The sequence below is a fragment of the Echinops telfairi genome, unplaced genomic scaffold, assembly GCF_000313985.2.
Source record: "Echinops telfairi isolate 266 unplaced genomic scaffold, ASM31398v2 ScPeMD7_7467;HRSCAF=8505_1, whole genome shotgun sequence".
In the NCBI taxonomy this organism is placed as follows: Eukaryota; Metazoa; Chordata; class Mammalia; order Afrosoricida; family Tenrecidae; genus Echinops; species Echinops telfairi.
Genome location: NW_022111368.1, coordinates 13,730,830 through 13,756,999, shown reverse-complemented (window position 1 = coordinate 13,756,999; position 26,170 = coordinate 13,730,830). Strand labels below are relative to the sequence as shown.

General features: G+C 43.0%; 1 protein-coding gene across 1 annotated transcript in view; it reads right to left on the bottom strand.

Moving 5' to 3' along the window:
- CDC16 (cell division cycle 16) overlaps positions 1–24,209 on the bottom strand; it is a 33,576-nt gene extending 9,367 nt beyond the window's left edge. The window contains exons 1-15 of the mRNA XM_004704316.3: positions 24,148–24,209; positions 22,159–22,213; positions 21,977–22,074; positions 20,733–20,771; positions 20,283–20,423; positions 17,352–17,511; positions 15,806–15,897; positions 14,818–14,951; positions 13,119–13,198; positions 11,445–11,494; positions 10,610–10,683; positions 10,058–10,183; positions 4,559–4,711; positions 3,303–3,366; positions 2,149–2,210 (exon numbers count right to left, since the gene is read on the bottom strand). Of these exons, the coding sequence (XP_004704373.1) occupies positions 2,149–2,210; positions 3,303–3,366; positions 4,559–4,711; positions 10,058–10,183; positions 10,610–10,683; positions 11,445–11,494; positions 13,119–13,198; positions 14,818–14,951; positions 15,806–15,897; positions 17,352–17,511; positions 20,283–20,423; positions 20,733–20,771; positions 21,977–22,074; positions 22,159–22,213; positions 24,148–24,195 (1,376 nt within the window). The 5' untranslated portion in view covers positions 24,196–24,209. The remainder of the gene's footprint in view (positions 1–2,148; positions 2,211–3,302; positions 3,367–4,558; positions 4,712–10,057; positions 10,184–10,609; positions 10,684–11,444; positions 11,495–13,118; positions 13,199–14,817; positions 14,952–15,805; positions 15,898–17,351; positions 17,512–20,282; positions 20,424–20,732; positions 20,772–21,976; positions 22,075–22,158; positions 22,214–24,147) is intronic.
- Between the last annotated feature and the right edge of the window lie 1,961 nt (positions 24,210–26,170).

Below are 26,170 nucleotides of genomic sequence, written 5' to 3'. Positions count from 1 at the left end.
GAGGGGCTTGCTGCATGCGTATCTGTTGTATTGCTTTTTACTGGCACCAGAACTCTACTCCTTGACTCCTGGGCTTGAAGCCCTTTATAACACACTTTTATGAAGATAAACCTATGTACATAGTTACGTTTTCTTGTGCCAACATGGCACAAGGAGTTTAGCCTGTCAATCAGGTGCAGCTTGATGACCTCATTTGGAGGTACCACCAGGATAAATGGCTCTCTGGAGGCGGGCCTCTCTCTCTCTCTCTCTCTGCTTTCCCCTTTGTGTTGACCAGCCATGCTGAGACCTGCGCCAGCCCTGTGATGCTTCCATCATCATTTGATCCTTAAGACATTCCACCCACCGGCCTGTGATCTTCCTGCATTTTGCATCATTGCTGTGGCTGCATGAGTTTGAAGAGGGAATTATGGACTAGTAGCAGCCTTATGAATTAATATCGGATTTGTGGACTTGATCTGGACTGGGCTGGGATGTTTTCTTGGTATAAAGCTCTCTCTTATACATCTAGGAGTGTCACTGGATTTGTTCCTCTAGTCTATCCAGCCTAACACAACCTACAACACAAGATACAGTTACAAATCACCATGCAGTTTTTAGGTCTAAAAGAGTTCCTCAGAGCAATGTTTCCCAAAGTTCTCTGGATTACTTTCCCTAGAAAATCTTTTGTGAAAAACAAGTTCTGTTTCCAATGCAGTTTGAGAATTGTTGCAGCATTTCAAATGTCCAGTTTGGGGATTGCACAAAAAGACCCCAAGAAATCGTGCAGTACAAAAACTTGTTAAATTTGGTGTCAACTATGGAGTTTTTCAAACTTACTTTACTTAACAACACCACCATCTGTAAACTGTCACATATTTATCACATTTAATGGTGCTCATGTGAAACCTCTATATAGACCAAGAGGCAGTCATTCGAATAGAACAAAGAAATACTGAATGGTTTAAAATTAGGAAAGGGGTGTCAGGGTTGTAGCCTTTCACTATATTCAAACTGAATGCTAGGCAAATAACCTGAGAAACTGGACTATGTGAAGAAGAACACAGCATCAAGACTAGAGGAAGGTACACTAACAACCGGTGCTGTACAGACAACACAACCTTGTATGCTGAAAATGAACGCAAAGATGGCCATCTTCAGTCTGGATTACGACTCAATGTAAAGGGAACAAAATCTGTTACAAGTTGATCAATAGACAACATCACGATAAACAGAAAGACCAAAGTTGTTACGAATTTCATTTTACTTGGACACAAAATGGATATCCATGGAAGTAGAAGTCAAGAGATGGAATGATGTACTGTGTGGTAAAATTTGCTGCACAAGACCTATTTAAAGAGTTACAGAGCAAAGATGTCACTTTGAGGAACAGGGTGTGCCTGACTCAAGTCATGGTATTTTCAACGACCTCATGTATATCTGAAGGCTAGACAACGGATCAAGAGGATCATAGAAGAATTGGTGCCGTTGGCTTACGGTATTGGCAAAGCATACTGAAAGTACCATGCACGGCCCGCAGGAGCAAATGTGCCCTGAGAGAAGTACAGATCCTTAGAAGAAAGGGGGGTGAGACTTGGCCTCACATGTCTGGACATGTCATCAGGAGAGACCAGTGCCTGGGGAAGGAGGCTCTGCTTGGTAACGCAGAGGGTTCGTGAAAACGAGGAAGACCATCAGCGGCTGGCTCGATGGGCTCCCACACAGCACTGTGAAGACGGCCCAGGACCTGGCAGCGTTCCCTTCTGCTGACGCAGCATCGCTATGCGGTGGAGCCGACTTGATGACACCTGACAACATTTGTCTTTCACAGAACTAGTGTCCAGCAGGAAGAAACAGGTTAGCATATGGATATGGTTTCAATTAGCTCCTACTGTCTAATTTCTTTTAGATTCATTTGGAACACTACAATTTTTTTCATCTAAAAAAAGTAATTATAAAGTATAAGTTCCTAAAATAAAATTAAACCAACAGAGGATAATTAAAACAAAATAAAAAAAGACCCACTTCTTTTTATCCTTATTATATCTCAACAGCCAACAATAAGAAACCAGAAGAGGGTCATGAAATGAAAACATGCAAAAGGCCACCAAAAATCAAGTAAACTTGCAGTCACAAAGCCTACTGCTGAAAATGCTCTATGTTACTTACTTAAGTTTTCTGCAGACATGCCCCAAATTGTTCAACAAAGGCTCCCATTTGTCCACTGTGACCTGAAACACAGAGCAGCAGTAAAGCACGAGCTATCCACATGGCACTTTTCACGACCTCCTGTAGGCACTGACTGAGCGCTCATTAATTCCTGCAAGTGGGTGCCTCTCAGCTGTGTTTGCACAACACTCTGTGCGCCTCTGCCACGGCACTCCCTCATGTGCGTTTCCACAGTTGTTTTCTCCTTTTTAGATGAAAAGGAGACCTCCTTCCTGTATGATTTCTGTACAGGCAGACTTTGGAGATGGCGCAGGTTTGGTTCCAGACCACCGCAATGAAGAAAATACCACAATAAAGACAGTCACACAAGTATATCTTTTGCTTCCCAGTGCATATAAAAGCTAGGTCTATCATACTCTATTAACAAAGCCCTGGTGGCATAGTGTTTACGTGTTGGGCTGCAACTGTAAGGTCAGCAATTCGAAACCACAGGCCGCTCCATAGGAGAAGAAAAGAATTTTCATTCCTGTAAGAGTGACAGTCTCGGAAGTGCATGGGGGCACAGGGCAGTTCTACCCTATTCTATGGAGTCGCTATGAGTTGGCATCGAATTGATGGCAGGGAGTTGGTTAGGTTGTAGTCTCTTAAGTGTGCAATAATAGCATTATGAAAAAAATTTGAAATACAGTGTTACCAAAATGTGAAACAAGGACACAAAGTGAACACATGGTGCCAACAGACTTGCCTGACAAACCTTCAGTTGGTTGAAATAAACCCGAAAAACCAGCCAACTTCAATATCCATGAGGTGCAATACAGCAGAAACACAATAAAATGAGGTATGCCTGTATTTCTAGTACTTAAAACAGTCTTCTCAAATAGTCTACATGAAAAAGCAAACTTTGTGCCTCTTTTTGTTTTTTAGCAGACAATATCCCCAATGAAGCAAAGGCACGACTTGGTTCACACCCTCTACTCAGGGCAGGTCGGAATCCCAGCCTCATCCTGTCATCAGTTTAGTGGAGAACACCTTCCACAGGCACAGAGGCGAGGAAGCTGCAAGAGGGCTTATTCAGCAATGTTACTTTCATCCTTGGAGAATAGACACACCTGGGTACACGCACATAGCTATCGTTACAAATATACGTAGAGTACCTCATTCCCAATTGCTTTGATTTTTTCTAAAGCATCAAGGAACCATTTTTCTGCTGTTTTCCAGCTAAAATGGGGTGAGAAAAAGTTGCAGGTTATTCATGATAAGCAAATGTAAACATTCAAGAAATATGTTAATACTTAAGTAAAATGGGGTATATTATTGGCATGACTTTGATCAAAAATTCAAATCATGTTATTAATTTTATTGTATTCTTATCACACAAGCTTAAGATCTTAGGAGAATAGTAAATTATTATGCCTAAAAACAAATAAGCCCCATTCTTATAAAATGCACCAATGAGTCCATTTTTAGAAGAAATATAGCCCCAAACAAACTGACTTACTGCTTTCTAATTTATATGCAATTTAATGCAAAGGATTACAAGTATTTTTCTCTTAGCTGATACCAAATTATTTATCTTACAAAACATCCAAGGTTACAATAAAATCTCGATTGAACGGGAATCTTAAGAGATGAGGTTGTTTTAATTAGTTTAAATTTTGACTGACTTGCAACAAAGCAGACGCTGTAAGTCATCTCTGACTCACAAGGGGGTTCCACACTGATGGCTACTCCACACCGACATAAAGCGAGTCCCTCGTCTGCTCTCTAGTGTTCACCATGATTGCCTTTTATCACCATCACCTTTAGGAATCAGGTCTTTATTTGTCTTTGGGGTTTGGAACCATTACACCTGAGAATGCGCATCTGCTGCAACACTATATCTAGTACACACTGCTGATAAGATGTACGGAGAACACACGGATGGCCCTACGGTGGGTTTGTCAGAACTGGAATCCTTCCTAATTCCAGGACCTGTGAGAGTCGGAACTCAACGGGACTGCCTCATTTTTCTGGGTCTGGAAAGTTTTCTCCTTTGACAGAGTGCAGTCTTCCCATTTTCCTATCCCTCATTTCTGTGGAAAATACTGGAGTTTTCGAGGTTCCGTGTATTTTTCTTTCAATGACTACAGACTATTCAGTGCCTCTCAGCAGCCACACTGCTGACTGTGAGTGATGTGCAGATATGCCTGTTGTACAGCAGTGCGACTACCCGACTATGGCAGCTGAGATGGAAGGGGGCTCAGGCCTGAGTCAAATAATTTTAAAGGAATGACAAGATTTTAAAAGAAGGAAATGTCTTAAAACAGTACAGAATAAAAATCTACTGAAAAGTCAGCCTGATCATTTGAATTCTAGTAACTGAGGTTTTACTCTATTTATCAAAACAGCACAATTTTCTCTTAGTACTTACTCCCCATTCTGAAAGGCAACAACGCCAACCTCATGCATAACAAAAGGATCTTCAGGTGCAATGCCCAACGCCTGGCTAAAGAACCTTTCAGCCAATTTGGAGTTATTGGTCAAGCCATATTCCAATCCAATATACAGCATCGGCAGATGACACCTAGAAATCATATAACATTTCACATACTCAACACCAACTTTCTCACTTAGCAGAAACTAACGGATCAGTTTCCCACTATTTCTACAAAATAATGTAAACATAATACTGTAATAAAAAACATACTACTGCTTACGTTTTAAAACATTTTTCATGTACTGACATTTAGTGAGTAAGATGAGGCTGTCTGCTCCTGCAAAGTCAACAGTCTTGGAAACCCAAAGCGGAAGGTACCCTGTCCTACAGGGTCCCCGTGAGTCAAAACTGACGCAGCGCCAGTGAGTTTGGTTTTGATTTGAATGAGCTTTTAGTTTCATCTATGATTATTTGGGGACGTGATCACTGACCTATTTATCTTATTTTCCACTCCAGTCTTCTATAGTTAAACAAAAAGTCACCAATGCCGCAGGGCAGATGGACTTAGGCCCTGGCATTTCCCTCCCACTCCCGCCACAGCCTGTGTCCAGACCCTCCCCTCCATCCCTTCATTTGTTCAGTTCCACGTTATTGTGCCCGTTTTGTTCAAGCCCTGCTCCCTTTATGAGGAACATCTGCTTTCCTAACTTGAGTGGATTTCCCTTTTGTGAACTCCCGTGATAATCAGTTTTTATCCTTTCTGCACTGAAGAACTCTCTAACTATGCTGTGTATATTGATCCCATTTGCCTACTTCAGAAACAGTTCAAGGCTCTGAGTAAATAAATACCAGCTCCTTTTAACTGAATTTTCATCTTCTCACCCTAATGGAGACACTGAATTTTCATCTTCTCACCCTAATGGAGACACTGTTCACTACATTAAAGCAAATCTCAAGAAATAATCTGTCTTTGAAAATGGATCTAAGAACATTCAATAAAATCTCACTGTTTGGTATGTGTTTTGGTTCTAATCTTTTATTGGGGGCTCTTACATCTCTTATCACAAGGAAATAAGTTTTAAATGGTGAACTAAACCTATCACAAAGCCATCATTCAACTCAACAACAGTTTGGTTCCACCAATAAAAAACGTTTGCCTTGAACACAGCACTCTTCTATAGAGTTGTCTACAAGTTCAAACTGATAATCATTCACCACAAGTACAGATGAGAACATATTGGGCATATGGGGATGGAATAATATGAGTGGAGATAGGACGGTGACGCATGGTTAAGTACGTAATGAATGGCATGGAACAGAACATGTAGCAACTGTGAAAAGATGTGGTGCACACATACAAAGGTTCTATCACCTACAGAAGAGGCATGAGGAACCCTTAAAAAATATTTGCCCTGAGAACAGCAAAGGATGGACCTCCAAAAAGCTATTCCTTCAGAAAAGCAAGGATAAAATGGTAAATATTGCCCAAAACAACTTTTTCACAACCCTGGAATTAAAGAAAGACTTACAATTAAAGGGGCATTTAACCAGGAAAAAATGACTGAACTGCTCCATGGGGTTTCTGAGACTACACATCTTTAAAAGAGTAGACAGCCTCATCTTTTCCTACAGTGTGGCTGGTGGGCTTGAGTAGTTGACTTTTTGGTTAGCAGTTGTGTAGTGAATTATTTAACAAAGCGCATCTAGCTGTAGTCTGTTACTCTCACCACACAATTTTCCCTGATGGCTTTGGGTAAGAGGCTAGGGAAGATGCTGATAGAATCATGAGATTGAGCTGAGTGATTGTTAACAGAGTTGATTGTGATTACCACCCTGCTGGGTAAAAACTAAGCCATCACAGAAGCAGGAAGGAAGGAATCTCACTGCCAGCGAGAGAGAAAAGCAAGGTGTGGAGTGTATCCTTTGGGCCCCGGGATTCCTGAACATGGTACCTCCTTAAACCAGAAGACAGTTTTGACAAGAGAAGCAGAAACAACAGAACTAAGAGCTAGAGCATCAGACAGAGTAGTGGACTTCTCAGTCCAAAGAGTAGTTAAAGCCGCCTGCCTTGGGGACAGAAACTAGCCTATGAAGTGGGGTGCTCCCAGGCACTTAATTGGGGAGGTAGGTATGCTGACTCACGAACTAGAGCTGAGTGCCTTTGGGCTAAGGCTTATGGTAGAATGCCATTTGGGCATTTATTTGCAGCCCTAAAGAGCATGTAACATTTCATGAGCAGGGCCGAGGCCAATGGGCTGCGTAGCTGACAGGTAAAAGTCCCAAAAAAAGGTCTGCCTGCAGGTACAGCTGAGTAGGGGCTGTTCTGCTTGAAAATTTTATCCTGAGCATTTCTAACTTAACGTCTTAATAAACGCTATAATCATGCATATTATCTGTGAGTTCCGTGTGCTCACTGCAGTGAATTAGCAACATGGTTGAAAGTACAGTGCTATGGAAAGGTGGCCATACCTGACCTCATAAATCTGCCCTGGGCAATGTGGAGTTTGAATGTTCTCCTTGCTTGGTAGCTGGAGGAGTTCGAACACCACCCCTATGTCAGTTCTTCCTTTTATAATTGGTGTCAGAAGTGGGATTTATTACAATAGCTCCAAACTCAAAGAAGCATGGGACTTTGGTAAGGGAAAGAATGAGGGACAGGGCATGTAAAACACTTGACTCTTACTTTAGTAATTGCTACCTGCAGAGGCTGAAACAAGCATAAGAAACGACACATTGCAGTTGAGGGGAGAAAAGCTGCTTCTGGGGTAAAAGCAAGGCTGAAAAAGACCACTGATAGGCGGCTAGGGCCTACTGGAGTCACTCTGCCAGAGGCCCACGGCGATATGCACACAAACGGAGATACACTCAAGGTTGAAGAGAAGATTAAACTTGAGTATTTTGTAAATGGTTAAGGGTTACGTGTTTGTCTGATTACACTGTGGATACTGGATATTTCTCCTACTAGGTTCTGAAATAATAAGGTAATTTTAATATTTCTCTTACTAGGTATTGTGATAATATAGGTATTGTAATAAGAAGCCTACATATGTGATGGAAATCAATATGATTACAGAGTTTATAAGCTTGCCTTCAACTTCTACTTGATTGGATAAGCCAAAAGAGGAGTTAGGAATTTCCCAGAAGGAATAAGCTTTATTTTAAGCCAGAAGCCTATGTAGACTTGAGGGCTTAGATGAGAACCTTAGTGCCACCCTATAGCTGCTGAGAAAACAGGAAATTTACACATTTGAAAGGAGACTTGCAGAGAAAAAGAAGAATGTTCAACTTCTTGAATTCTGAGCAGTTTGCCACTGGATGCATCACTGCAGAAAAAGTCTGTGTCCATCACAGAAAACCCCATCGAAGATTGAAGGTTAAAGGGAGACAGGAAGTGGATGGCTTGGTATGCTTATGTGGCAACCTCCTACATCGACTTGTTGAGTGGAAGTGAAGGAGAGGCAGCAATGAAGAGATGAGTCAAGCTTGGACAGATTCCATTGATACCTGTTGACCTGGTCCACAGGGGATAAAGATGAGGGAGGAAAGGGAGGGCTGGCTAGTCTGAAGTTTAAAGAGTTGGGCGGGTCCTGCATCTATGGGCACAACCTAACCCACATGAGACTGGCGCTCATGAGAGCGTGAAGGGCTGGCTAGCGTGTGAACTTCCACGTTTGTTATTGGTGTCTCATTGATCTAGCTTGGTTGGCTAGGCTGAGTTAACCAGAACCCGACCAAATGAAAAGTGAAATATGTTTTACACAGTGAGGTGGTGAACTCTACTATACTCCTGACTGATGGCCTGTTCTACACTACTTTGCTTATGGTTGCAGATGCTAAAGTTCCCACTGGAATGGAGATTCTTCACATCAAAGAACATGCTTGCTTTCTCAGAGTACTAGGTTAAGAGGGATGAGCAATTTAGAAACTTGACATCTAAAGCAGAGAGTGATAAAGGCGTGAAGTGGCTGGCTTTCACGGGTGTGTTTAGTCTCAAAATGAGTGGGAAACGGAGGATCCCCGTGACATATTTTTCCTGATGGGTCTGGGGTAAAGAGGTTGGGAAAGCTGTTGACAGGATTATATGATTCAGCTGCAAGTGATAACAAAGTTAGTTGTGATTGTCAAAATTGTATTGTATAATATGTAACTAAGAGAGGAAGTTCATTCCCATGCATGGAAGAGACAATGGCTAAAAGACCCAGAGGGTGGCCTACGGTGAAGTCAAATTGCTTAAATATGGCTCTTCTACCCATGTCTTTGTAACTCCCACCTATTTGGTGAGGTTAAGCAAATAGAGCGTGTGGAACACTAACAGAGGCGATTTGTCAGTCTTGTCCTTTTGGGGGTATAAAAGCCATCTCAGGAGCAGGGGCAGAGAGAATCCTGTGATCCTGAAGACAGAGCCACCAGCAGAGGAGCCAGTGCGAGCTCTCTGTCTAAAGTGGTGGAGGCAGCAGAGGCAGCCGAGGGCTACAGCACCGAGGTACGGCAGAGAAGCCATGAGACCACGAGGCAGAGGAGCGTCTAGAGCAGCAGTTCTCAACCTGTGGGTTGCGGGGACCCCTTCGGGGCTCAAACGACCCTGTCACAGGGGTTGCCTAATTCATAACAGTAACAAATTTACATTTATGAAGTAGCGACGAAAATAAGTTTATGGTTGGGGGGGGGGGGTCACCACAACATGAGGAACTGTATTAAAGGGTTAGAGCATTAGGCAGGTTGAGAACCACTGGTCTAAACCCAAGGAACAAGGCAGAGGCCAAGGGACCATGTGGCTGAGAGGCCAGGGACTAGATAGATATCCTGCCAGCATGGTTGACAAGAGGCAGTGCAAAAAAGAACTGTGTCTTCACCGTTTGTAACCTGCTCGCTTCCTTCATAAACCCCATAATTGTGTGCACTGTCTTGTGAGTCCTTTGTGGTGGTTACATGGCATTACTGAACCCAGCAGAGAAGCAGAGTACCCTGGCAGCTAGAACAGGGTAAGGACAGAGGGTACAGACAGGGCTAGCCTCTGCCTTGTGGTACTTAACCTTGGGCTCGGGTGGAGTTGGATTGTCCTCCTCCTTGTGTAGCCAGAGGAGGGCAGACATGGCCACATTCCACTTCCTCAGCAGCCTACTGTGCTACCAAGACCCCTTCAAGTGCAGCCCATACACGGGGAACAGAGGCAGTGCGCAGTAATTACCCCTTAGAAGCCCTGGATATTGTGCTGGATGAAGCTGATACGAAGCGCTTTCATGCGCTTCTCTTCCCTTAACCTATTTTCTAGTTCCTTCATGCACTGGTTGAGAAAACTGAAAGGCAAACTCATCGTGCAAACACTGCCCCCCACCCTTTTCTACAGTTATTTTATAATCACAAGCTAGGAGACAGGATACTAGCGAGAAGTTTTAAATTTGTTTAGGGTAACAACCAAATGGCTGCAATAGGAATCTCAGTTTTCCAGCAAACAACGCTTTCACCGCGCTCCGTCAGTTTGTGCTGACATACCCCTTCATCAGCTGGGCGGCTGTGAAGTACGCAGCCATCGCCTGATCATGCTCGCTCTCGACTGCGAACGAGTGCCCGTATGCTATCCAGGCAGGCCCGTAGGTCCGCTCAAGGGTTGTAGCTTTGCTTAAAAAAAAAAGAAAAAAGAAATTTATTCTTAATTTGCTGAGTTCATTTTAGGGAAGTAGATGGTTGGCAGGGCAGTGCCATGAAATAAGGAGCTATCATCATATTAAAAGCTAATGTAACAACTGTGTTAATCCATTTGAAGTAAAACGTATTAGTTCAAATCAAATTTTAATAAGTTTTAGGAGAAACATCTATCATTATGAGTAGAATAACTGAGCCTAGTAGTACTTGACAGAACTTAAGAATATTTTCTTAGTACAATGAGATCCATTTGTAACTCCATTGGTAAATAAATGGTGGCAACAGCAACAGCATAATCATTAAGAAAAGGTCATCTTTGTGCTTTATACATGCTTAACTGATTATTGCTAGTTCTTCCTACAGGTTCACTGGATGGGGCTAGGGGTGGGGGTACATTCATACCTGAGATATCTTCTGGCATGTTCATTTTTATGACCAACCATGAGATAGTAGCATCCCACTGCAAACCAAGACACCTAAAAAGTTCAAATTTGACCATGACCAAAGATGCTTACTCTTGCACTGACAATCTTTAACACATCAGGCCAGAATGAGGGTGTACCAGATATTTTTCTCTCACAAGTTCTAGGTCAAATTAGAAATTTCTCTCAGAGACGGACTGTGTCTGCTCCTGCTATCTGCTGATCCGTCTTCTAGCCCCTCCTCCATCTCGAGTCTGTGGTTTGTATTCTCTTCTCCTGGACTTCCTTCCTTCTGCCTTATTTCCACAGTGTTCAAGGTTCAAATTAACATCTTCTCGAAGACCTACTCCTGGTCTTTACTTCTGTCTTAGGGTCTCATTGCTTTGTCTATGTTTTCAATTTCTAGTTCTCAGGTCTGATCAGGGCAGTTTGAAAACACAATGAGCCAACCAGTGCAGAATTTAAAAGCTATCAAACAATGAGCTGTCACTTAGGAGAAATGGGAGTAAAACTTTTGTTTTCTCTATTATGTATTTCTGGATGCTAAGAGTTTTAAAATAAGCATGCGTAATTTTGAAAAACAATATAATAAAGATTTTAAGTTATGGCTTTAGCGTACTAAGAATACTTTCAGAGTGACGCTGTTTTCTAAGTATCTTAAGCACTGGGAAAATCAGCTTCAACATTTTCAACACAACATTCCTGCTTGAATTTATTTATTTTTTTCCTGCTTGAATTTAAATATAAGTTATCCAACTGCTAGTTAAATTAAATACTAGTTAAATTCAGATTAAAAAGAGATTCACATTACTTACAGGATTACTAGGATATAAATCCACCAGCTTATGAGAAAGATAGAAAAGTTCTGTATTTAAAGAAAAAAAAAATGTCAAATGCATTTGAAGATAATAATTTTCCCTAGCTATAACTTTTCACAATAATATTTTATGTTACAGCAAATTCTATTCTCACAGCAATGACTTCATCCTTCCTTGTAGATATGAAATCCACTTCATTAAGGAGCTATATTCGTTTCACTGGGAAGAGCCCTGACTGCTTAGTTTCAAACCATTGCCAACACCCTACAGGTGTCAGACCCTAAGTGGGCACTGAGTACTGAAGGAACATGTTAAGAGATCAAAAAAACGGAACGAATGGCAAGTAGTGTGCAACACGAGAGCAGGCACAGAAATAACACAATACTTTACGAAACTTAAGGGTTTATTCCAAAGGGCCTCATTGAAAACTATGCTTCTTACTCCGCAGACTTATCTTGGGCCACATTAACCACTCACAACCATTTTAGCTGACCAAGTTTACACATTTGTTGAAATGACAACATTATCTCCTTTTGAGAAACGTGTGAATTCTAGCATTTCATGATTACATTTCCCATAGCAACGTGCACTGGGATCCGAGCTTCTCTTCCGACTCGTTGTCGTGTGCCATTGAGTCAATTCTGACCCTCGTGACCCGAGCGAGCACAGCTGCCCCTGGGTTTCCGAGCTGTGACCTTGCAGGAGCAGACAGCCTCCACTTGCTCCCTCGTTGCCGCTGCTGGTTTCAAATGCTGGCCTTGCCGTTAGCAGGCTAACGTGGAGTACAGTGCACCTGCGCTTCTTCTCTGGCGCAATACAATGCCCTCAATTTAGGAATAACTCCTTGCAAACTAGCATTACCCAAAGATGGAATGTTTAAATGCAGATACAAATTCAGTGGCACAGGGGCATCCACAAGCTTTGGGAGATGCTAATACTCCTGGTCCTCAGGCTGTTTTGAGCAGAAGAAATTGAACTGAATAGACTTTAATTCAATTTAAAAGTATTTAAGGGTGACTAATCCAAACTGAACTAAATGTTTCTGAAATACAAAAATATAGAAAACATGACCAACTAATCCACCCCCTTCCAATTTCTGAGTAGCTACTGACTCCTGCCACCTCATTCTTGTAGGGAAAAAAAAAAGGTGGGTGGGTACAAAAGTGACATCCAATCCTCTGCTTAAAGGGAATATGCCTTGAACTACATTTTATTTTTAATTTATTTGTTTTTTTATTAACAATTTATTTTTTTATTAAAAGATCATTTTCTTGGGGCCTCTTACAGCTCTTATAACATTCCATACATCAATTGCATCAAGCATATTTGTATATATGTTGTCATCATTATTTTCTAAACATTTACTTTCTATTGAGCCCTTGGTATCAGCTCCTATCTGCCCCCCACCCTCGTGACCCCTTGATAAATTATAAATTATTATTATTTTCATATCTTTATTTTTGAGAAAAGGAGCAAGGATAAAGAAACAGCATTCCATTGGAATAAAGAATAGACAGTTGATCGTTTTGTTAAGTATTTCTCCACCCATTAGTTACTTTTATTTTGAATACAATTATGCAATCTCAATTACCCATGAGTTGTGAGCCAAAATTTCAAGTTACTAAAAGTTTGATTAGAAATATTGGTCTTAATGTAAAAAAAAATTCTTACCGTTTGCTTTATTCAATTCCACAAGTGTTCCTATATGTACAGGTAAACAATTTGCATGGAAAGGGTCTTTTTCCATTACTCTGAAAGTTAAAACAAAACATTACTGGCCCCCAAACAGTACATTACAACACTCCTTAAGAACTGCTATATTTAAATAATCATTACAGCAGTGCACACCATCGCATTGGTTATAAGTTTTTTCTTTTTAGGAGCTGTTTGGCTTTGATGTGCGAAGACCAGCTCTGTTTACTACCTCTTCTACCAACAGTGCAGTGGCCTTGGACACATTATTCAGAGATATAGGAAAGGTTTAAGACGTTTGGTTTTGAGCATCAATATAACAGCCCTTTAGTACAGTCTATAAAACGGGGTGAAGGAAACCAATTACTCTCTGCTTTGCTTTAATGTTTTAAATATTTTAATGAATGATCTACATAGAAAGTTGGAGGGGAGAAACATTTATTTATTTATCATATGCTTTAGTCACATATAGGAGCGCTGGTGGTATGGTGGTTATGTACTGGGCTGCGATCCACATGGTCGGCAGTTTGAAACCACCAGCAGCTCTGCAGGAAGAAGACTGGGCTTTCTACTCCAGTAAACAGAGTCTTGGAGACCCACAAGGGGGTCAATATGATTCAGCATTGACTCGGTGGCAGTGAGTTCGATTTTGGTTTATTCATATGTAGGTACATACATATTTGACTTCTTAATTTACAGTACCTTCAGGTTAGCTCAACAAAGCCTACAAATGAAAGGAATACTTTGGGGGTTTTTTTTACAGAAGGAATAATAAACGATACATATTAGTATATACATCTATTTAGATCAATAGAATCATGATGTATACAATAAATTATCCAGTTATTTAACACGATCAAATGCACTATGAAACACCATTAAGTAGATGACAAATATTTGACAATTACAACATCTGTAGTTTCAAGAAACCCAACGACTCGACTCCACGCACTGGCAGAGTCGCTGCAGGCTCACAGCGACTGCGGGCAGCGCAGGACTGCCCTGGGCTCTCCCAGACTGGACCGCTGATGCAGCAGAAAGCCGCATCCTTCTCCCAAGAAGACCCAATGAGCCTTACACACAGAAAACCTAATTTTGTGAAAGGACCAGTCTGAGTTATGTCCAGAGATTGTTCAGTCAATGAACGGGCCAGAATGGGAACTCAGTATTTACTGGAATCTATTAATATCTCATTTAATAAAGTACTTGTTTTATGAAACTTTATAATAAAATGGCATGTTCAAAGTACCAAAGAATGGGCAGAACTTATTAATGTAGTAACCTCCAAATATGCCTAAGTCTCTCCCTGCAAATTTCTCTTTTAAAGCCACACACTGGTCAACACTATGCAAATGGTCAAGACCAATAAAATTAGGATCAGCTCGTAGGAACTTATTCACAGAGCATGCTAGTATATTTCCTAGCTCCAACTGTCACTTCTGTCAATTCTGACTCCTAGCGGCCCTTTAGGGCAGTACAGAGCTGCTCTCTATTTTTCTGAGGCTGTAAACCTTTATAGGAGGAGACAGCCTCATCTTTCTCCAACAGAGTGGCTGGTGGAGTCTAACTGCTGATTTTGCAGTTCGCCCTCCAACACTTAAGCTAGTATGGCACCAGGACTCCTCTAGTTCTTAGGAAGATGTGCTAATCTCTGTATTCTTACGCAGTATATACTTACACAGAAGTAAGCTTATAGCACATTTTAAAATCACAGTTATAATAATGTCTCTCAGCTAACGACACGACCACATCCAGGTTCTCCTGTAAGCCGTCTACAGATTCAGGAATAATGGTTTCACTAGGTTTATTATACTGAAAAACAGAGAAATGTAAATGTAAGTTAACTGAGCAATAACGAATCACTAAGTAGTCACTATGTGTGCTTAGTTCAAATGTTTAAAGGAGTCAAACAGACATGTTTGAGCTCCTGAAAACGGACTAACAGCACATTTCATCGGCACTCTCAATAAACTTACTACAAGAGTTCCAGGACACAAAGTATTCTTACAAAGTCAAATTTCAAAACCTATCTGGTGGCATAGTGGTTACGAGTTGGGCTGCAATCCACAACAAAGTCAAATTTCCAGGAAGAATAAAAACGAACCCTTCACTCTCATGCAACATCATTTCATTTACTTGGTAATTCATTTTGAAATACACAGAATCCCTGGGAGGAAGGAAAACATTTTTGAATGTTCTTTTAGAAGTCATTTCACATATTTTATATAATCTAAGAGCATTGCTATAAATGTGCAAACTTAGGGAAAAATATATATTTTTTTAATTTAGTGTTTCTAGACCAGTGGTTCTCTACCTTCCTAATGCCACGATCCTTTAATACACTTCCTCATGATGTGGTGACCCCAACCATAAAATTATTTTCATTGCTACTTTATAACTATAATTTTGCTACTGTTACAAATTGGGCAACCCGTGAAAGGGTTGTTCCACCCCCAAAGGGGTCACAACCCACAGGTTGAGAACCGCTCTTCTAGACAAAGCAAACCTTCCTATTACATTATTACTAAATCCTACTTCTAAGAAAGTAACACTTTAAGATTAGTAATAGGAAATTGCCACACTTGAATAACTAGTAGAAATGAGAGGTCAGATTTAATAGAAGGAATAACATTTTAAAAAAGTAAGCATATACTTGTTTTAATTACCTTTTTTAATTTGTTCTCAAATAGAAAACGCAGCAATTCCTGCTCTTCAGTACACAGCTTGCTAAGAGGTAGTGATTCAAGAAGTTCTTTTTCTTAAAAATGGAGAGAGAAAAAAGTGTTCTCATAATGCATATGGGAAAGAAAAAAGCATTCAGCAATTACATTTTTTTCTGCAGTTTTTGGTTTTAATCAGTCAAACTCAAAAGAAAATAGCCCTGTCAAAATGCACCAGAGAAAGCTAGGCCAGTGGCCCCACACCTGGTGAGGGACCACGCGAGGGCTGAGCAGCTCTTTCAGGGCTTGCCCAGGAAGTGGCAAGGCGAGTCTGTCCTTGGCCAGACCAGAGAACGACTAGGCTAGTTTTTTCATCTCAGCACTATTGACATTTTAGTCCGGATAATTTTTTGTTTTAGGCCATGGGAGGGGAACCTTTTTTCCTGCTCAGGTCCATTTGGATATTTGTAACATAATTCAATGACCCATATTAGTGAAACATCAGTTAACTCAACCCTCACGTGATGGCTGAAACTGATTCTCTTTGGTGAGGCATGTAATGGTAGCTGGTATTGATGATTTTGTGGGTTTTATGCATTTCCCATCCCCGTTTTAGGTGAAATCATCTGAATATTAGGATGTTTATAACATCTCTGGCCTCTCAATCTACCAGGTGCCAGCAACAACTTACTACCAATTCCTTTTCTTTCAAGTTATTGAAACTATAAATACCTCCAAAGCCCCACCAAATCCATGGACATCAAGTTGATTCCAAGTCACCAAGTTGTAGTGACCACATAGGCAGAGCAGAACTGCTTGCAAGGGGTTGAGACTTAACGGGAAGAGACAGGAGCAGCTTTCTCTCGTGCACCGGCTGGTGGGTAGGCTCCAAACAGCAACCTCTAACACGTAACTCACTATGGTAGCAGAGCTCCTTTAGATCCCTGCAGTCGTCAAATGTCCCGAGGTATAAATCCCCCATTGAGAATCCTTGCACTAGGTAAAGATGTGCTCAAATCCCACTAATACACAACCTCAACCTCATTCTGTTTGTTTTTCTCCTTCATCCACTTCTGAACCACTGGAGACATGGGTTCCACATCAGTGCTTCCCAACACTTGAATTATTACAACGCTTCAAGCTTCAAGCCATGCTGATACCAGTGCCCTATGTCCAGAGATTCTGACCCAATTGGTCTGGAGTTGGGGCCTAGACACTAATGTGCAAGCAGGTTGAGAATGACCAAAAACTGGATATTCAAACCTGGTTTATACTACATCTATCTAATCATGGCTCATAAGGGTGGCCTGGTCACTTCACAGTCCCTGTGGACTCTGAGAACAAGACGCACTGACCAGATACTGTATTTTACAATGTGCTTCATTCATACTTGAGGACATTAAGAAAGTCAATAGGTCTATTTGAACATGAGTATAACCTGCACTTGGGTTTCTAAAGTTCAGAGAGGAAAAACAATCCTAAAAATATTAATCATACTAAACACACACACACACACACACACACACACACACAAACACCTTAGTTTGCAAACCTTCTTGTGCTGTCAGCATGTGGTGTGATGTTAGAAGATCAAATGCTTCAAAACAGTACACATCAAGCTTCAACGCTTCTTTATAGCTATAGGTAGCTAGGGTTCGGTTATCTAGAGCATCATAGATTTTCCCTCTTAAAAGACAAATAGAACTCTTTATCTGTTGGGAAAACATGAGTTATACACTTAGTCAACACTTGTCAACTTAACTTTCGATTGAAAATAGTAAATTATTGAAATACTGAAATTTTCACATCTAAACAGATTTGGTTCATGACAACTGTCAGTGTATAGGCAGCTCCTGGGATACGAATGTTAGATTTATGGAAACTCATACTTGCCCTTTAGTGTGATGCAAATCTGTCCTCGATTTGAAATGACTCAATCACCCCAACCTGCCACTATCACTGAGTTATCCCAAATCACAGTGACCCTGGAGGACAGAGCGGAACTGTCCCTCAAGGTTTCCAAGGCTGTACATCTTTTCAGAAGTACTCGGCTACATCTTTCTCCCACGGGGCAGCTGGTGGATTTGAACCAGACCTTTTGATTAGCAGCTAAGCTCTTTCACCACAAATCAACCCCTTCCCATAGTACAGTCTTCCTCACAATCACCTTCCTCACTCTCACTGGGTGCACATGTAACTTTTATTGTTGAAAGGATTCGAGATTTTTCCTGCACGAAAGTAAGGCCTGGAATTCTATGCACCTGTTTAGACTTACCTACAAATTCAACTGAAGGGCACTCTCTTAAGTTAAATGGGTCTGCTGGTAACCCAGGCACTGCTTGTAGAGTATAATTAATAGAAACATGAAGGAAATTAGAAAGCTTCTCTGAACTATCTTCTCTGGGCTCTAACCAGTTTATTCCAATAATTCCTCATAATTTATGTACGCACCAGGACTACTAAATTCATATTCCCCCCCAAATAGGGTGATGATTACAGAGCAGCAAACAGAGGATATATAGGAACACAAACTTTTAGATAGTTTGATAGATCCAAGTGAAAGGATCGTAGTGTATATTAAACTGGAAGCAATGTAGCACAGTTGGTAAAAGCATGGTTTTCTAGAACTGGACAAACATGAGTTCAAATCTTGACTTCTGTCATTTACTACTGACCTTGGACAAGGAAAGGAGCCTTGGTGAAGTAGTGGGTTACGAATTGGGTTCCTACCCACAATGTGGGCCATCTGAAGCCACCAGTGGCTCTATGGGAGAAAGACGAGGCTTTCTGCTCCCAGAAAGAGCCTCAGAACCCCAGGGCCAGGTCTACTCTCTCCTGTGGGGTTGCAATGTGTCAGAACCAACTTGATGGCAGAGCTTTTCGTTTCCCAGAAACTCTTAGTTTTCTAAAACACCCTTCTTGGCTGCACTGCCTTATCTATAACAAGTAGGAAATGCTATCTAACTTACAAGCCTCTTGTGGGGATAAATGTGATTACTTCTGTTTATCGGTAGCACATAGGAAGGTATTCAATAACCAGTAGCTATCTCATTTCTATTGTTAAAAGTAGTACAGGGAAATATGAGTTAATCTCAAGAAACAAGTAATTGAATTTAAAGATGATCCAGGTTTGGGCAGCTAATGATGAGGGAAATTCATGAGGGAGACTCAACATAAAAATCAAAATTTATAAAATAGTGACAGGAGAAGAGAATATTAAGAAATAATAGGTTTTTGAATTAAAAAAAAATCATAAAGTAGAATAAGCCCTACTTTTTGGCAGTGAAGAGTTCAACCATACTGAGGACGTATTCCTTACGAAAGGGAAAACACAGCCACTAGAAGCTGCATTGCCTACAGGCACAGCCACGGTGCTGAGCACTATAATGAATGGGCGAGAAGTCAAAAGAAGGGAAAACCACACACTGAAGAATCTGTGGCATTCCTGAACTCTCTAAGTGCAGCAACCAGTCCCCTCACCAACAGGCTACCAAGGATACTGGGATGAGGGGAGGGAGGTGCGGTGTGATACCAGGAAGTAAATTTCCTTTTGGGGTTAGGAAAATGTCCTCGAATCAATTATGGCGATACTGCACAGCGGTGTCCATATATACAAAAAAGTCATTGAACTACTTATCTTAAATAAATTTAACAAACTGCCATTTGTGACCTATCTCAATAGAGCTGTTTAGAGATGAGTTTAACCGTGGAGATCAGTGAGCTGAGGATGGGTGCCGATGACACTGATTGTTACATGTCACAGTCTCTACAATGAAGCAGTTTGCAAGTTCACGAGAAAATGTATTCAAACAAGCACACACACAGAATGTCCTACGTGGTCCATGGTGGTGACCAAACCATCCCAGGGAGGAAAGAGGCAGACAACCTAAAGGGATCGAGAGTGTTTTGAGGGGCTGGAGCCACACAAACACTGTTGAAACCCCTCAAAAGCAAAAATCAACGTCCCTGCCATCAATGCCAGCTCATAGCTACCTTAATGGCAAGGGTAGAATTGCCCTTGTGAGTTTCTGACTTGGAACAAATTATGGGAGTAGAAACCCCTGTCTCTCCTGAGGAGCTGGTTTTGAATGGTGGACCATGGGGATCACAGCCCAACTAGTTACCACTGTGCCACCAGGGGTCCTCTGAAACCCCTTCAGAGGGGAAACAGTACACCACCTGGGGGGCGTAGTTACACCAAAGGCGTGGAATGTAGGGAAAATCTTCAGGGAACCCACTTTACATTCAGGCGGTCTGAGGACATTACTGAGGTTCACGTGACAGCTCAGAAATATCCTATAACCTCTTTATTTTTGTGTGGTCAAGTTAACCAGCTGTCAACCATCCACTTTAACATGGCTACGTTCAATTTAAAAAAAAAATCAATGGTTTTCGGAATGCAATGTGGGCAATTTGTGACGTCGCTGAGGCACGCTAACAGTCTTTGGTGGCAAGCACTGGGTTTTGACCCCAAACTACTCACTGAGGATTGCGACATTTCCCAGTCCCTCGGGGAGTCTTTCAGGCCGCTTTCGTCCTTCAAGTATTTTTCAAATAATCTTTTGTTGATCGGCTCCTCCATGTCAAGGATATCGAGAGCCTGCTGGTGCTCTCTGGCCGCATACTACGCAGGGAAAGGGAGAAAACTGCTCGTGACTCTGAAAACCGTATGTTCACCCCCAGCGCCAGGCGTTAACACAGAGTAACAAAGATCAGGCTCAGTCTTTCACTAAGTTAGAGGTGTCTAAACTTCTCCCAGCACATCAGCTTTCAGGAAGTGGAGAATCAATATTTTAAAGCAAGCAATCCTAAAGCGAAGAACATTCCCCTGTGACATATTTTATTAATCTGCCCAGCTCTAAATTCTCACACACACGAGGGACGTACACAACGAGCCGCTTACAGACATACATGACATGGACAGCATACTTACATGACATCGAGCTGCCAGGTATCTGCATGCTTCGTATAACTAGGGAAAAAATCAGTCTATTAAGAAAGTGGTCAGCCAAAGCTATCTCCAAAGCTGTATCTTTAAAGCGAATGAATGGCCCCAAATTGGAACCAAACACGCACTGAGGCAAGTCTTCCGACTCATAGCAACCCTACAGAATGGAGTAGAACTGCCTCTGTAGGCTTCCAAGGCTGTACATTTTCACAGGAGTAGAAAGCCGCCTCTTCCCGTCACCCCCGGCCCCACCTGCCCATCCCACCCGCAGTGGCTGGAGGGTTAGAATTGTGACCTTGTGGTTAGCACCCCAACTCCTACCTCACCAGCGTTCCTAAACCAAACAATAAAACTCAAAAACCAAACTCACCGCTATGGAGTCGATGTTGACTTAGAGCGAGCCGCCCTATAGGACAGGGTAGTACTCCCTCTGTAGGTTTCTGAGATTGTACTTCAAAGGAGTAGAAAGCCTCATCTTTCTCCCATGGAGCGGCTGGTGGTTTTGAACTGCTGACCTTGCAGTTACCAGCCCAATCGTAACCACTACTCACTAAAAACAAAACCCAACTCACTGTCATCAAGTCGATTCTGACTCATCGTGACACTGAGGCAGGGTAGAACTGTCCCAGCAGGTTTCTGAGAATGTAACTTTATGGGAGTAGAGAGCCTCATCTTTCTCCTCTTAAAATACTATAAGCATGAAATAAAGAGAATAATTTTAATCATTTCTTCTGTGATTCTTGCAGTAGGAACCTGAGAGAAGGGCACAGTGAGGGAAAAGCTTCCCAGCCACCTTGTGACAGCACCTAGGGCAAGGGTTTGCTTATTAGGCAGTGGATCCTAGAGGTGGGAGGAGCCCTGGTGGTGGTTACAAGTGGGGCTCTAAGCACAAGGTCTGCTGTTCAAAACCAGCTGACGCTCCACGGGAGAAAGATGAGGCTTTCTACTCACGTATTAGTCTCGGAGACCCACAGGGCCAGGGTGGCAGCCCTACCCTGTCCTGTAGGGTCACTACGAATCGGAGTTGACTCGATGGCAGTGAGTTTAGTTTCGGTTTGGAATGGATGGGTGGGCAGCATGACAGACCCTGGTCAGGACCAGTTGTTGTATGCTTAAGGAGCGCTAGGGCTCAGGCTGGAAGGACTATTTACACCTGGTATTAATCTGATGACATTAAAATAAAAGCAAAATAAGCTGTAGAAACCCTGACAGGTCCCGCGGCCACTCACTTTGTCTAGTTTCCGGGACCGAAGTGCATGCGCTGCTCTATGGTACTGCGCCGTCAGGTAGAGACACTGCGCCAGCCAGTAAATGTCCTGGGGTTCCTCTGTGGTGAGAATTACATAAAGGGTCAGCGTCTAAAACTGGGGAATTCAGGACCAAAACCCTGAAACCATCATTTATCACTTACCGTGAGAGAGTGAGGCTACTTTATCTGCCCAAAAGAGAGCACTTTGATACTGTTGCTGTAGGGAGAAAAAAGGCGAAAAGGTAACTGATCTATTTCATGGAAACTCACAAGCTCCCTCATCCAGTCCCTCAAAGCAACCCTGTAGGACAGAGTGCAAGTGCCCCCTGGGTTTCTGAGACTCTCCCTCTATGACACTATCATCTTTCTCTTGTGCAGATTTGTAAAGATATCTAATATTCTCTTTGGGGGATTTCATTTATAAATTTTTATTTATTGATATACATATAGTCAATAAAGTTTTATTTATAGATATGTAATATTCTTATAATGCTATATAATAAACCACCATCTTAATACAATGTGTTTTTGTAAGTAGTAGTTCAACTAGGATAATTTTTAGTTCCAGTATATAATAAAAACACTATTGCAATACCGTTGATATATACAATTCAAGGGGCTAGTTTTATTTTAAATGATACACTTCATAAATGTATCAGTGGGTATCTCACACAGTAGCAAATGTACATGCTAGTCCATTTGACAAGATATACTCACTAGTATATCTTACAAAGGAGCCCAGCTGGTGTAGTGGGTACAGGTTGGGCCGTGACGCCCATGGTCAGCAATTGGAAACCACCAGCAGCTCTGCAAGAGAAAGACTGGGCTTTCTACTCCTGTGCACAGTGACCGTCTCAGAAACCCACAGGGGCAGTTCTACCCTGTCCCAAGGAGTCTCAACACATCCGAATCGACTCGCTGGCCGTGAGTCTGCGTACTTCTTACATCATTTCTCTATGGATATTTTTCATGAGTTAGTCATCTCAAGTGAGAGGGCAGTGGCAAGAACACTCTATCTAATACCTCAAATAGCACAGATTTAATTTCAACAGCACTCAAATGAAACATAGTATACACACATGCATTAACTAAGCTTCTCTGGCCATGGGGAGCTACAAGGGACTGCCAATTCTAAAAAAAAAAAGTTAACGATGTAAGCCATGTGAAGTCACAAATCACAGGTTTATCGAGGCTAGCTTTACTCCCCATCTTCAGTCTTCTGGGAGAAGCAATGTTTACTGGGACAGACACCATTCTACTCAATTCTAAGTGGGAAGTAGGTCTCTTCTCTCACTCCTGACAGCACCCGGGACCAGAGAAAGAACCCAGTAAATACATGTGTTCAACAGATCGTGGTAAACAAAAACTATGCCTTCCAATGCACTGAAAGCCTTTGGCCGCAGCACCTCACATCCAATTCCCGATTCTTTGTAAGAAGCCCATTTTTTTCTCCTTTCTTCCTTTTTATTAACCAGGAAGGCACATATTTCCATTGAAAAAACAAAACAATGACATCATGGACCAGATACTGCTGATCCTGAAGACGCATCTTAAGCATTTGGGGAGGGGGGGGGAGGCTGCTAATGCAGAGTTAGCACTGAGAACTGGGGGATGGAGCTGTGATTTTTTTTCACCAAAAGTACCAATTTGAGACAGCATGTTTATTAGTATCGTCATCCAATTAAATTCGGCCAATTACAGTGAATGCAGTAGCAATTTTCCTATTAGCAAGCTACACTCGAAGGCCATCCGTGCAACTGCGTTTAGCACTGAAGATTGGATGAGCGCATATTGCGTGCTAGGTGTTCCTCTGGCAGCAGAAGGGGGCCGTCCACAAGTTTAAGACTCTTCCCTGCACTTCAGTAGCTTTCATTCTGAGTGCGGCAGGCTGCATAGAAGGGCTCCGAAATCGGAAGCGACAACAAGCAGGGGCTGCTTTCCTATTCGGGGAAGGGAGGCGGAAAAAGAAGGGGTTAACCCCATAGAAAAGCGCGAGCCCAAGGCTTAGGGACCCCGATGACAGGTAAACCCATCCTTCTAGGCCGCTACGGAAGTGGGGTCCAGGCTGGCCTTCCCTCCAGGTTCCCAGCCAGGCCCGCCATCCTTCCCGCCGAGCCGCGATTCGCCAGCCCTCCGCGCCGGCTGCCCAACCTGGTCAATGTACTGGCGGACGCGCTTCCGCAGCCGCTCCAGGTTCATGGTCGCGCAGGCCCGGTGAGCACGCGCCGCCGCTCCGCACACACCTCTGCCGGGACGCAGGCCCCTCCTTCCGGCTCCGCGCCGGGCCCCGCCCCCCCGCGCCGGCTCCAGTCCCGAGCGCCGCGCTCCGCAGACCCCGCCCCCGGCGCATCCCGCAAACGCGTCCCCCACGGGCGGGGAAACCAGCGTCGCGCCGTTGGTTCCGGCCCTGCCGCCGCCTTCTTCTCCTTCACCAAACAAGCCCAGCCCCAAACTCGCTGCTAGGGACTCATTGCCGACTCGTAGCGACCTCCGGCGGGTTTCCAGGACCGTCACCGTTTACCGCAGGAAAAAGCCCCATCTTTGTCCCGCGGAGCCGCGGCTGGTAGCGGTTGAGCTGTCGGCCACGCGGATCGCAGCCGGATGCGTTACCCACTGCAGCATCAGAATGAGCACAGGGCTCAGGTTCTTCGCCGGGCTGCCCACCCCGAGGTCGGAAGTTCGAAATCACCAGCCACTCCGAGGGAGACACATCAGGCATTCGACAGTGATAGTCCGGGAACCCACGGGGGCACTTGGACTCCGTGTCAGTCGACTCGACGGCGGTGATTCTCGGTGGTGTGGATTCCCAGCAGACCTAGCCCAGCCTTCCTTTCCCGCTCAGGTCTCTGTCGGCTTGCCGGCCTGAGCCACGTGGTGGAGGGTTGACTGTTTTTCTTCCTGAGAACGCCATGGGCGGATCGTATCTACTTGAGGAAACTAGTCACCCACTGTAAATGCCATGCCAAGTGGAGCCAGAATGCACGACAGTGAAGGGCTTGGCCCGACAACCTTGGATTGAAATGCAAGCCCCACTGCCTTGCGGTGCTTGTGAGGGTGACCCCAAGGAGATTCCCACCACCCGGGGGCCTTGGCCCCACCAGGGCACGCTGGGCATGCGCTTGGTGCATCGTGCCCTTCTTTTACAAAGTGAGGATAATAGGATGATGGAATGTAAGGATAAAATGCTATAATTCATGGAAAGTGCTTGGAATAATGCTGGATATACTGTCATGATCGGTTGTTTGGTGCCATGCGGTCACGTTAAACTTATCACGCCCTCACTGCTATCAAGGCCTTTCTGACTCTTGGCAACCCTGTGGGCTAGGGTAGAACTACCCCTGAGAGTTTCTGAGGGTGCAGGGACTCTTGACAGGAGTTGAGACCCTCATCCTCTTTCTCTGGTTTCGAACTGCTGACCTTGAGCAAAGCAGCCTAACATGTAACTGCAACACCTGCAGGGCTTTCTCATAATCGTTTTCTGAGCCTAGTGTTGCAGATGCTAGGTCAATCTATCATGTTAAAGTTCATCTGCCTTTTTTAGTGGTCTTTTATCTTACTAGCACGCCAGCCCCTTTCAGGGACTATTCCCTCTTGATAATATGCCCAAAATATGTGAGGTGAAGCCTTGACCTGGCTTGTATGGAGTATTCTGGCTGTACCTTTTCCCGGACGGATTTGTTTTGTTCCTCGGGCGGTCCATGGTGTTTTCAATGTTCTTACTAATACCATAATTAAAGGGCACCAATTCTTCTACAGTCTTCCCTATTCGCCGTCATGCATATGAAGTGATGGAAAATACCATGGTCAGGAGCACATGAGTCTTCAAAGTGACATCTTTACTTCTTAACCTTTAGAAAAGGCCGTTTGCAGCAGATTTACCCCCATGATATAAGTTGTTTGATTTCTTGATTGCTGTTTCCATCAGTCTTCATTGTGGATCCAACTACAGTAACTTCAGTCTTTGTTTATCATGAGTGTGTCAGTCTGGGTTGACTAAGGAAACAAATTCATAGACACTTATATGTGTATAGGAAAGAGCTTTATGTAAAGAGCAGTTGTATATTAAGAAAACATCCCAGCCCGGTCCAGATTAAGTCCATAAGTTCATTATTAGCCCATATGTCCCATACCAGTCTATAAAGTTCTCTTCAGACTCATAAAACACATGCAATGA